The sequence below is a fragment of the Mastomys coucha genome, unplaced genomic scaffold (assembly GCF_008632895.1).
Source record: "Mastomys coucha isolate ucsf_1 unplaced genomic scaffold, UCSF_Mcou_1 pScaffold23, whole genome shotgun sequence".
NCBI classification, from domain to species: Eukaryota; Metazoa; Chordata; class Mammalia; order Rodentia; family Muridae; genus Mastomys; species Mastomys coucha.
In genome coordinates this window covers 97246681-97260000 of record NW_022196906.1, presented here as the reverse complement: position 1 = coordinate 97260000, position 13320 = coordinate 97246681, and the positions used below count along the sequence as shown (strand labels likewise).

Sequence of the window (13320 nt, the reverse complement as noted above, 5' to 3'; positions counted from 1 at the left end):
GCAGCCTCTTCAGGACACTGACTCTCCTTTTCCCAGCAGTCTTCAGTTGCTGGGGTGGGCTTCGTGAGCCCTTTCTCACGCATGCTCCTGTTTGAGCTGGCTTGATCTTGTACAGGTCTTGTGCATGCAGGCCCTGCCACTGTGTGCGATAGCCCTGTTACATCTGGAAAGCACTGGTTTCAGGCTGACAGGAGCCTGATATAGCTGTCTCCTGAGAGGCTCTGCCAGTGTCTGACTAATACAGAAGTAGAGGCTCACAGCCATCCATTGGACTGAGCGCAGGGTCCCCAATGAAGGAGCTAGAGAAAGGACTCAAAGAACTGAAGGAGTTTGTAGCCCCTTATGACAAACAACAATATATGAACTAACTAGTGCCCTCAGAGCTCCCAGGGACTAAACCACTAACCAAAGAGTACACATGGTGGGACTCATGGCTCCAGCAGCATATGTATAGCAGAGGATGGCCTAGTTGGTCATTAATGGGAGGAGAGGCCTTTGGTCATGTGAAGGTTCTATGCCCCAGTGTAGGGGAATGCCAGGGCCAGGAAGTGGGAGAGGGTGTGTTGGTGAGCAGGGGGAAAGGGGAGGGAATAGGGTTTTTTTGCTGTTGTTCTTGTTGTTTTTTTCCAGAGGGGAAACTGGGAAAGGAGGTATCATTTGAAATGTAAAAAAAGAAAATGTTTAATAAAAATTAAAAAAAAAAAATGGGATAGTTTACTTAAGTTTTAGTGATCACAAAACTTCCCAGCTAAGTTGTGAATTTTAATATAAATAACAAAAAATAAAACTCAGACAATAAAAAAAAAAAGCACTGGTTTGTGTCAGCCTTCTATTATCTGTTTCTTATGTTCCATAATGGCCCCTCCAGGGAGAGGGTGTGATATAGCTTGCCCATTTAGGACTGAGCACTCCATCTATTCTCTGCACACTGATCAGCTGTGAATCTCACCTCCTGCCAAAGGAAACTTCTCTGATAAGTGTTCACCAGCTAGTTGTGCGTGTTAAAGGCAGAATTTTATGCTATACCAGTTATCTCTCAATCTTAAACAGATATTAAGGTAACTTAGTTCTTTTTTTTTTTTTTCTTTTAAGATAGTTGTGAGCCTTCATCTCTCAGGCCCAAAGACTTATTTATTATTATAAATAAGTACACTGTAGCTGTCTTAAGACACACCAGAAGAGGGTGTCAGATCTCATTACAAGTGGTTGTGAGCCACCAAGTGGTTGCTGGGATTTGAACTCAGGACCTTCAGAAGAGCAGTTAGTGCTCTTACCCACTGAGCCATCTCACCAGCCCCGGCAACTTAGTTCTTCTACTTGAGGTGTAAGAAGAAAATGGAAACCTGCCATGTTGAGAGAGAATGACCAAAGAATATAAATTCTAGCTTTTTTTAAGACAAATGACTTCCACCCACATTAAGTAAAAATTAAAGCAGTGAAGTGGGACCTTGCTTTACCTGGAGGCATGAAAAGGAATCCTAAGTTTCCGTTCTTGGGTAGGATGTAGTCTGGATGGTTCTTCTGTGATACTGGTCCTGAAGAGAACATTCACAGCTTCTCGAAAGCTTTGCATTGTATCCTTGCGTTTTTCACATCTGGGAACTTCTCTTGAGTCAATATTTGCCACTTAGATAGCAGGTAGTAAAGCCCAGTTGACACAGCAGCATGCTTCTGCTGCTAGGAGACAAGTCTGAGGGAACAGTACATGAAACAAGACAGCCATGGGAAGTGCACACACAAAGCCCAGAGAGATGCTCAGAATGGAGAGTCGGAGCGATTGCCTCATGCTGGTGAGATAATATAATCTAAGCCTTCTTGATTATTCTTACCTATATTCCAGTATTTTCCAAATACATCATAATATATTTTATAATAAAAAATTATTTATGTCTTTTCTTATTTTTGAATGTGGTTTATTCATTTTATTATCTTTGTTTGAAGCAAGGTCCTGATATGTAGCTTTAGGCTAGCCTTGAACTCTCCCTCCTCCCTCCTGTTTTCTGAGTGCCAGAATTACAGGTGTGTGCCCAGCTAATAATTATGTTTTGCATCCTACATTTTCAAGTGTGAGAAAGTTCTCTGGTTCTTGTTTTGAATTAGTGAATCCCTCCGTAGGAATAAGCTTACAAAAGACAAAAATTCTGTTCTTCTCTAACGACCAGAGCAGTGGATCTCAACCTTCCTAGTGCTGGGACCCTTTAATACATACAGTTCCTCATGCTGTGATGACCGCAACCATAAACTTATTTTTGTGGCTACTTCATTTCTTTAGTTTTGCTACTTTTGTGAATCGTAATGTAAATGTCTGTGTTTTCCAATGGTCTCGGGCAACCTTTGTCAAAGGATTCTCCAACCCTAGAGGGGTCTTGACCCACAGGTTGAGAACCACTCGACTAGACTCACAAAATCTATGAAAAGCCCTTGAGGCCAAGATGTTACTCTCTGCCCATAGGGACTGTCTTCAGGTTGGGGTAGGGAGTGTTATATGGTTTGGGTATTTGGTCAAAGGGTTGGTGGTAATTGTATAACGTAGCATTATAAATTAAACTGTTTTTAAAGAGTCTCCTATTTCAAATATAGCTATGTATGTGCTCAGGTTCAAATGGAAAGCTTCTAATTGGGAATTTATGTCCCCTGATGTAACAGTGTCTCCTCTCATTTTCCTAGACAGAATCATGAATAAACTGGAGGACCAGCAGGACCAGATGATACCATGAAGAGAAGTTTACAGGCCCTCTATTGCCAACTGTTAAGTAAGTTCGTGCTGCATTTATTCTTTACCTGGAACACGCCAAGCTTATCACTTATTGGGCTTCAGAATCTTTGTGAGAGAACACTGGGATTGAGTCATTCTCCCTCCCCTTCATCTAGAAAAGCCACCAAGCCTCGAGTCGCTCACGTCTTAGGCGTCTATCAGCTCTCTAGGCCTCATTATAATTCTCGTGTGACTGAAGTATCATTAATTCAAAATGCACATGAAAAACATTTTTGTTCTTTGTTCCACAGTACAATATAAGGTGTTACTGTATGACCTAGTGTTGATTTCTCCTGGGAAAGAAATGTTAGATTGTATCTTCTGAAGTTTTGTCACATGGAACCTGATAGGCTTTGGGGACCACGTAGCCTTTGACTTGGATTGTTCTCCGTAGTTATGTGGGATTCTCAGATAGCGAGTGGTGTAAGTGTGGTTTCTTGGTTTTGTGGCAGCATAAGATGTGCTGGACAATGCCTGTCTTGTGTGCTTTTGGGGTTGTGGTATTAAGTACTGTGGTAACAGTACCACTTAGTGGACTGTTAAAGACCAACTCCATGCTCGGATGCTCCGGACAACCCACTTGGCACAAGGGGCACTGGTGACTCTGAGTCAAAGCAGAGCCTCTAAGTTGGAAACCTTGTGGATGGAGCCCATTGTGTCTGGCTAGCCTGGTGGGGAGGCAGGTGGAAGATGGGTCTTTCCTTGACCAAGTGGCACCTGACTTTTACTGAGAGAATAAAATGAATCAAATGAAAATGATTAAGATGCAAATCACTAGGCAGTCAGCCTGCAGAATTTCCAACTCAGGTTAGATTGTTGTAGCATGTGCAAAGCACTTTATCTACACACGGTCCAGGGCCAAGCTTTTTTTAATTGGCTTGTTTCTTCTGCCGAATTCTAATCCTAGAAACTCATAAGGTTTGTTTAGCCTGCTGGAAAGTTGCCAAGCTTTATGGGGAACCCTCTTCTGTTCTTTTTATGTGTGTTCTAAGGGACTGTAGGGTTTCTTTCTTCCTTTCTTTCTTTCTTTCTTTCTTTTTTTCTTTCTTTCTTTCTTTCTTTTTTAATGATAAGCTTATTTGTTGGAGGGGGGCTTTGCAGATTGAAGAGGGTATGTTATAAAGAAATGATTAAGTCTACCTTGATGGGAAAGGAGACTATGAAAGATAAATAGTTCCCTGCCCCCCTATACACACATACACACACATATACACACATACACACACACACACACACACACATGCAGCATCTCAAAGGAGGAGAGGTAGACTTCACTGCAGGAGAACTGGGGCATGGCAAAACAGCATAGTAGATTTGAAAGGCAGAGAAACGTTTGAGGAATCAGCTATGCTAATCGTATGTCCTAAGTCTGCATATATTTTAAAGCCATGTACTATCTGAAAGATATTGGATAAATTATTCTATTTTTCATAGTTAGGCCTAACATCATACAGTGTCCATTCTTTTAAACTGAGCACTAGAAAGCTGGAAGAGATTAGACGTCACCTGGACAGCCACAGGCACCAATGGTCCTCACTTGCAAGGATGCTGAGAGACTCAAATAGCATGATGAGGCAGGCGGCCCATTGGTAGTTAGGGGATAGGTCAGAACCATCACTAAACCTCCCAAATGATTGGCATGCGTGATAACCCATATATGCTGTTGGTATCCAGTTGTTAAGTTATGCCTATATCAGCATCATCCATGAGCAAAATGTCTGCCTTGTCAAAATCAACTGCGTTATCAAAATCAGGAGTTCTGCTGAGCATGATGGCTTTTACCTCTAATACCAGCACTGGAGAGGCTGAGGCGAGGGGATCACAACTCTGAGGCCAGTCTGGGCTGATAGTGAAACCCTGTTAAAAGATAAAGAGGAGGGAAGGGGGGCAAGAGAAGATGAGAAGGTGGACAGGAGGAGATGGAGAGACAGAGACACAGAGAGAACTTTGACTAAAAGAACAAATCTAAAAGGACTGAATGGAAATACTGATATGAAAACCCTTTTTTGGACAAAATATTAATTGTTTCACTGAAAGTATTGCTAATATGCAATGATATGTGTCTATTTGCACTTGTGTTTGTCGGTGCTCTTGCCTGAGTGAGCGTGTGCTTCCCTGTATGTGAGCAGTGTTGGGTGGGGTGTAGAGGTCAGCTTCCCGCACCTTCCTCCTACCCACTTGCTCTTTTAATACAAGATCTCTCACTGAACTTGGAGCTTGCCACTACAGCTAGACTGGCCTGCCAGAGAGCACCCAGGATCTTCCTGTCTCTGCCTCCACAACTCTGGGGTTACGGGTGTGTGCTACCATGCCTGGCTCTTCCCTGGGTACTGGGGACCCTCGTGTATCTACAACAAGTAATCCAGTCGAGAGCTTGGATGAGAACGGGACTCCACAAATATTTAATTTTATGATCCGCCTCCATAAGAATCATTAATATAAGATGCGCTGTTATTTCATGAGCCACTAAGACAAATATGTTGGTTGAGCCTTCATATGCTGTCAGTTACATGCTGCACTGTAGAAGCGTGTGCCTGGGTAACAGGTAATTAATAGGTAGAGTGTGGCTACGTGGGTAATGTAGCCCCCAAGTCTTTAACACTCAGTTCCCTCTAGAACCCCGTGTCAGAAAACCTGTCTATAATCCAGGCTCCCACTGCTGCTGGGTCCTTCGAAAGCCAAAGAGAGGCCAGAGGAGCTGAGACATCACAAGCTGAAGTTGGCCTGTGTGTTCAGTCTTCATGGACTGTTTGTTTCTCCTGACAAATGAGGGGAGATTTTCCCTAAATTCAAGAGGGGGAACTGAAGTAAATTGTAAGTGGCAGAGTGTTTAGATCCAAACAACGATTGACTCTGCATCTTGCCTTTCAGATGTTGCAGGCAATCCTGCAGCTCCTGGGGGACGGGGTGTCTTCGAGGTTGGAGTGAAGGGAACTTTCTTTGCCCCTCGTCCTTTGCATAGAGTATCTTCCTTGCCACTGACACTGTGTGCTCCCAACCTCCATGGAATGTGGCAGGGCCGGATTCTGGATAAAGAATGCACGAGTTCCGTCCTGGCCCTTCTGAATTATTGGAATGACTTTTCATTCAAAACATAGCAATTTGCGCATGCTTTCCATGGCTTAACAGCTGTTGGGCTGTCTCCCCCGCCCCCAGGCTTTGCCCAGCAGCTGTGATGTGGGGCCATGTTGGAACTTGATGTTATATTTCTTCTTTACTTCACGCAGAGTGGTTGGTTGTTTGCTTGCTTGCTTTTTCAAATCAAAAATTAGAGGCTGGATATTTGTTTTTCTTTCATGAAAAGGTTTTCAGATACTCTCTAGGGATAGAATAGGTCTTTGAATCTCTGAAGTTATTCACACACATTTGAAGCAGAAATGCTTTCAAATGTAACTTTAGCCCAGAAAGTGTAGACATACAGTCTTTATAATGCCTTTTACATTATAAGTTTTGATTCTTAAATTTGTGCAAGTAAACAATTCCCTTTTGCCAATTAAATCTTTGTAAGATATTCCCATTGTAAGCAATGTCAGTAAAGACTGAAGAATAACATTTCGAAGAAACTCAATTTTGTGGCTTTGAATATCTGTCATTACAGGAGTGCCAGGGAATGTCTATGAGGGAAGTTGTGCTCATGCTTATGAGCCCACTGGCTCTTATAAACAAATTCAGTTTTCTACTAAAAGATACAGAAGGAAAGAATATTGGGTTTGGATGGAAAGGATTACTCCAAGCTCCTCTTTCCTCTGACCAATTACACAATTTCATAAGGTGATTCCTCGACTGTAATGCCTAGATGAAGAATATAATATCCACCCCGATATGTGTTCATGAGAGATAAAGGAGAGGGGTATAAAAATACTCCAATGTTGCCAAATGCCCTTTGAACGTGAGCTGTTGCTTTAGCAGTAATTAGTAATATTTAGTAAATAACATTTACTTGATTAGCAATCCTATCTTAAAGAAAAGAGCAAAATGGTCTACATCACTCCGCCCAAATGCTGATGAAGAGGGGGTCCACTTGGCTCTGCATACAGTGCATGAACTGAGTGCTGTATGGATGTACTCCCTTGTTTGAGAGGACAGGTTAAAATTCTGTTTTGTTTTGTTTTTTCCTAAAGAAGGAAAAAAACCCAGAAAGCTTCTAAACCCAGACAATGACCTCTGCATCCAGCCCCCCACTTCCTCTCATCCCTGACTCTCCTTGAGTCATTTTCACTGGCACCCCTTTTCTTTGTGGCTCTGCCTCCCTGGGGCAGTTCCTAGCCCCTCCCTCCCGAGGCTGACCCTCTGCCTGCCGCAGGTCTCCTGTCAGTGCCTCACAGGTGAACTTGGTTTTGCCTAAGCTCTACCAGAGCATTGCCAGGAGCTGTGGCTCAGGGAGTTACCCAAATAACAGACCAGAATCTTTCCTGGGTACCCCCTAGAGGACACCCCTGGGTTCCTATTTGTAGTCCGAAGGTAAATGAGAGGGGAGAACCGGATGCTCTGAAGTGGAGCACCACACAGATGTGGTAATGGCCCAGACTGCAACTGCTCTCCTGAAGATCTCCATGGGGTGTGACCAGCCCCCCCCCCCGCCCCTGAGAGAAAGCCAGAATGATAGGGCAGTTTTCCTGTCTGAATGTTACAGTAGAGTCACCTAGTCACCACTAAGCAGTTCTCACCAAGACAAAGGAGGCTTCCTGAGGAGAAAGAATATTCAGATAAACTCTAGTGACTTCATCTATAGAAAACATCTGATATTTCACTTGGTCTGACGTGGTCAGGGTACTCCCTTTTCTCATGGCAACTCTCATACAGAGCTGTGTGAGTCCTGAGGGGAGTCTTGTGGGCCAGCTTATTAAAAGGGATCCCAGGAATAACCCTCAGAGCTATGGAGGAGTGGGTCTGGGGTGGGGGAGAGGGCGGAAAGCCCAGCAAGGATGGAGCTTGTCTGCCTTACAGCCTCTGAGAAGAGATGGATCATACTTTGGGTAACCTCCTCTATGGGGACAGAGTCTATATTCCCGAGTGCATCTGTCATCAGCTGAGTAAGACAAGGCTATTCCAGGACTGTCAGAATCTCAGGATGGTACCATAAACACTGGGCCATTCTCCTTACCATCAGCATCACCTCTTGCCCTTCTCCCATCTCTGAAAATAAATTTAGTAAGAAATCGCATGTCAGCGGGGAGGTAGTGGCACACGCCTTTGATCCCAGCGCTTGGTGGGCAGAGGCAGGCGGATCTCTGAGTCTGAAGTGGGCCTGGGCTACAGAGCAGGTTTCAGGACAGGTAGAGATATACTTGCTGAGACCTGATCTCACCCGCAGGTAGTCAGGTTCCAGTGGAGCAGCGGAGGTGGCTGGTGAAGGGTTAATGATTAAGCAGTCTGGCGTGCACCCCTTGGCCAGAGATGTAATTGAAATCGCCCCTTGGTCTAACACCCCTGCTTTATTAAATTGTAGTGATGAATGTGGCCAGGTACTTTATCCCTTTTTTCCCTCCCTGAGACCAACGTTTCTCTAGCGATGCCATATCATATATGAGAAGAGACTCTTTTGGGTTGGTGGTGCTGGGGACTGAACACAGGAACTTGCACATGCCAAGCAAGCGTCTTCCTCAGAGCTATACACTTGTCATTACTAGCCATGATTTTCTTTATTATTATTTGTAGGGCTGGGGGTTGAACCAAAGGCCTCGCATGTGGCAGGAAAGTATTTTGAGTCATCACCAACCATAGAATCCAAATTTCTCCCCAGTCAACGGATACTTTATAAAGCTCTAGAGCCAGTGAGATGGTAAAGGTGTTTGCTGCCATGATTGATGACCTGAGTTCACATACATGTTTGGAGAGAACACACTCTCAGAAGTCCTCTATGTGTGTAACAGGCTTTTGTACACACATACACACACACACAGGCACACACACACACACCAAACAAATGTAATAAAAATTTAAATCATGAACTATGAAAACTAGAAAGTTGTTTGTAGATTCCTAAGGCAAGTTACGGTGTACCTATAAAGGAAGAGGGGAATAAATAGCTGTACAGATGTTCCCATGAGGAAATCATGGTGGACACACATCCGCATGTATCCAATAAGGAGAAGATAACTTTGATGCTCCATGACATTGAGTCGGATGGCTGTCAGGTCATTTACTTCTGGAAAAGCAAAGGACAGAAGAAAGGAAAGAGATGGTGCTGTTAAATCTCACCAGGCAGGCATCACTGGCCAGGGTGGGGCCCTTTTCTTTCATCTTCTGAAAGGTGTTTTATTCTTTAGCCTATATGGAAAACATATGCTCTCACAGCCAAAAGGAAGACCCTCTAGTAACGGCTACTCCATTTAGCAAATAAAGATGCCGTGTCCATCCTGATAAGAATGGCTATGTCCCCAGCCTGACTGATGTGAGGGAGGAAGTTTAAGTGTCTTGGAGGCAGAGTGCCTGCTGGGAGTCCTGTCATCCCACACCTGGCCAATGCTCAGTCACACTGGCTTTCTTTCCTTTTACAAGTGCTTTAGCTCTGTGTGGGGCTTTTGGATCCAGTCATTTATCCAGTCTGGCACTCCTGTCCCCCACTGTTCAGACTCTAGCCCCACAATCCACCATGCTACCATCTAGTCTCTCTGTCATTTCCCTCAAGTTCTATATGACATGCCGTTATCTGATGCTTCTCTTGACTGGATATACTTATCACATGTGTCCCTCTGGACTATCAGCTAAAAGCCACCCCAAGCTATTTTCAGCCTACAAGAATGCCTGGCACTTGAGTATCCCCCTGGCTCCCTCCCAGGACAGTGGCATTATAGTGAGATGAACTAGACAGAGGAGCAGTGAGCAGGCTGTTGAATAGTCAGAGAGACCCACAGTCATGATTATATCACATGTCAACACAACACAAGCCACATGGCTCGTTTAAATCTCTTCCAGTAGCTACATTTGAAAAAAAAAAGTAAATGAAAAGAAATGAGTGGAGCCAATTCAGATAGTATATTCTGTTTACTATGATGTGCTGTGTCCCCATGGGCTTCAGGTCCCAGAAAACTAACTACAGCAATAAGGGAATGAAGAAAGGATGGACATATAGACAGACACACAAAGAGAAAAGCTAGGATCAGGTCTGACGGAGAAACCACAGCACCCAGGAAGCTCATTGTTTTTATTGCATGTAGGCAAGTGTAGAGTAGGGTTATTGTTTACAGTGGAAGGGGGCTGGAATGTATACAGGTAACTAAGAGGATGGGGTTATTATATATGGCTGAACAAAATCTAGCTAATCTCAGTAGAAGCTGTCTCTATAGGAGAGCAGTCTTCAGGCCTTAAACATCTAAGAGCAAAAAGTAAGAAAGGTATTGTGGACATTTTCTGTACCTACTGTCAGCATTTGCTCTAGAGCCACAGGAAGCCACCATCCCTCTGAGCTTTGTCACTCCCATGGGGATGAGATGTTGGGTCCTGGACAATGTTGTGTTTACAGCCAACAATGCACATTCGCCCTGGACTTCACCCATTCTCTACAATACTAAAAAAAAAATGGCTAGTTATATTGCTACACACATACACACACACACACACACACACACACACCATATGGTCATAGCAGTCCTTTGGAATTTCATAGGCAGTTTACAGTTACAGCATATATCAATTTAAATACTAAATCTTTGTCAGAAGGATTTCACATTTAGATGTCATAAAATTGGTAGTTGCCAGGGGGCGCTGCTGAGGAGATAGCTCATAGTAAAATGCTTTGCTACTCAAGCACAAGGACATGAAACTCTCCCAGCATCCATGAGGAATAAAAGCCACATAGCGACCCATATTTTAATCCCAGAGTTAGCGAAGTAGAACAGGAAGATCCTCCGGGCTTACTAGCTGGCCAGTCTAGATAATCAGTGAACTCCACGTTCAGCGAGAAAACCCTGTCTCCAAAAACAAGGTAGAGAGAAGATGCTCAGCATTTACTCCTGGCCTCCATGAGTACACATACACAAACACACATACACACACACACACACACACACACACATGCATACTCTCACACACTTGCATGCACACACACAAACACATGCATACACACGTTCTTATGCGTAAGCCCATATGTGACGCAAAATTACTACTTGGAAAAGTAGGCTTTTAGCTGTAATTTCTTATAACCAAATTAGTTATCAGTTTCAATTTTTAGATGAATTAAAATTCAGGGAGATTTTAAAAATTGGTTCCTCTGTTATGCTAGCAACATTTTGGGTCTGTGTCAGTTGCTTCAGACTGCTGGTTGTAAAGGCCCCTCAGTTCCTCCTAGCCTGTATCACTGTGTGAGGACAGAGGACCACATAAGCAGAACCCCTGGCCCTGTGTCTACAGCCTGTCAACTTGTCTGACACATGAAGAGAGAGGAGAGATCATTTTTAGACCTTGTGTGCTATGTTCTTTCATTCTGGTTTGTTCTAGAAAGGGCAAAGCTAGGGCCCTCACAAGGTCCATTGGTTACAGTCATCCAGAGTCAAACACAAAACAGCCCTCTGGAAGCATCCCCTAAGGCTAGAAAAGAGAAGGACCCACAGGGGGGACAGGCCTGCTCCAGAGGCCTCACACCCACACCATGCAGGCACAGGGGGCTTCTCTGTACAGGAAGATAGATTTCTCAAGTCCTTGCAAGGTCCTGTCCTGAAGAGGTATATTCTTAAGGAGAGGGCTTGGTAGGTCTCAGCCCCTTCAAGTAAACCTCTTCATGTCAGCCTCTCCTGGCTTTTCCTGCTACAAGCTCATTCCACTAACAACTCCAAATATATATATATATATAGTTTCGTGATTTATGTGTCCCTTGGGAGAAAAACAAGGGTCCGTGTTATGTTCTGATTCATCGATGTCACAGACTTTTGTCACGGCTCTAAGTTAATTACCAAATGACAGTTCTCCTCAGCTAAAGGCATTAGCAGACTAACTCTAATTGTGATGTCCAGGGCCACATGTCCAGATATCCAGGGTGCCTGCCATGCACAGAAGCCAAAGCTTGATATGGCAGAAGTTGCCAAGAGTTGAACCTTCATAGAGAGCTGATAGGGAAAGAGCTCTTTCCATTGGAATGAAATGTCAAGAATGGAATCCTTAGAAGAAAACCTTAGAATCTTCTCTGTGACTCCTGGATAGGTAGACCAGCAGGTTCCTTTCTTCTTTCATTATCTCTCAGCACACTGTTTTTAAAAGACAGTTCTGTGCAGCCCTAGCTGATCTTAAACTCAAGTTATTTCTCCTTTCTCAGTTTCCTAGGAGCTAGGATTACAGGAATGTACCACTAACTGGCTTCTTTTGGGAGGAGGTAGAAGGCAGTGGTGTCTTATATAGATTAGTCTGACCTCACACTCAGATGACACTAAGCTTGGACTCCTGATCAGCCTGCCTCTGTGTCTTTGTTAGGGTTCTATTACTGTGAAGAGACATGGTGACCATGGCAACTCTTATAAAGACAAATATGTAATTGGGGATGGTTTAAAGTTTCAGAGGTTAAGTCCATTATCATCATGACCAGAAGGAAGCATGGTGGCATGCAAACAGACATGGTGCTGGAGAAGAAGCTGAGAATTCTACATCTTGATCTGCAGGCACAGGAAGAGACAGTGAGCCACTAAGCTTGGACTTGCGATTCTAAGACCTTTTCATACCCCATCCCCAGCCCCAGTGACACACTTCCTCCAACAGAAGCCACACCTACTCCAACAAGGCCACCCCTCCTAATAGTGCTACTCCCTAAGAGCGAGTGGGGGCCATTTTATTTCAAACCACCACATTCTAGCTCCTGAGTGCTGACATTATACCACATCCAGCCTCAACACACTTTTAATAAAGAACCTATTCTGTATTAGATATGATACTCAGAATGAAAATACATGAGGCCAGGTATGACTTAGTAACAGAATTCTTGCCTGTTATATGATAGAGGTCCTGGGTTCAATTTTCAGCAGTGAATGCATGGAGACATAAGCTCTGATCTGAAATCTCCCAAGCTAGTACAGAGAGGGAGGCTTCACAAAAGAACTATAGTACAAACATTATTTAATGTTGCTCCTCCTCAGACGGAATGCCTGCTTTGTGGAAAACTCTAGGATTATAAATGCAAGATATACTTTCCACTCTCCAGAAACCTGTAGTCAAGAGGACAGGTATGAATAGGAAAAGAAAAGAAACCTCATTATAAGATAAGGTGAAAAGACATTAGGCCTGTTCTTCCTTAACTAGTAAAAATGAAAGAAAAAGAAAAAGAAAAAAGCAGCGTACAGATCCAGTTTCTGATTCTTCAGTGTATATTTTTAACTGGGAAATGTCAAGTATTATTCCCCCAAGCCAACATTATAAGTGACAGGAAAAGCCTTTTATTCTTAGCAAACTATTTCCCATCCAATACACACTGACTCATGGCAACTCTAGTGATAGGTATGTCTGGTGATAGATGTCACTTTAGCACCATATTACTATTAAGGAAATGCAAACCAGACATGGTGGTACACACCTGTAATTCCAACACTGAGGGGTTAGGTGCAAGGGAATCAAGAGTCTAGGGTCAACCTCAGCTACGTACA

General features: G+C 43.6%; 1 protein-coding gene across 9 annotated transcripts in view; it reads left to right on the top strand.

Annotated features, from left to right (window-relative positions):
• Positions 1-13320, top strand: part of Tmem108 (transmembrane protein 108) — a 290470-nt gene that overhangs the window by 160514 nt on the left and 116636 nt on the right. For 6 of the 9 annotated variants that reach the window (XM_031344793.1, XM_031344802.1, XM_031344799.1 and 3 more), the window contains one exon: positions 2668-2753. In XM_031344793.1, coding sequence (XP_031200653.1) covers positions 2714-2753 — 40 coding nt within the window. In that variant the 5' untranslated portion in view covers positions 2668-2713. The remainder of the gene's footprint in view (positions 1-2667; positions 2754-13320) is intronic. The other 3 variants (XM_031344794.1, XM_031344798.1, XM_031344797.1) reach the window with 1 other exon arrangement.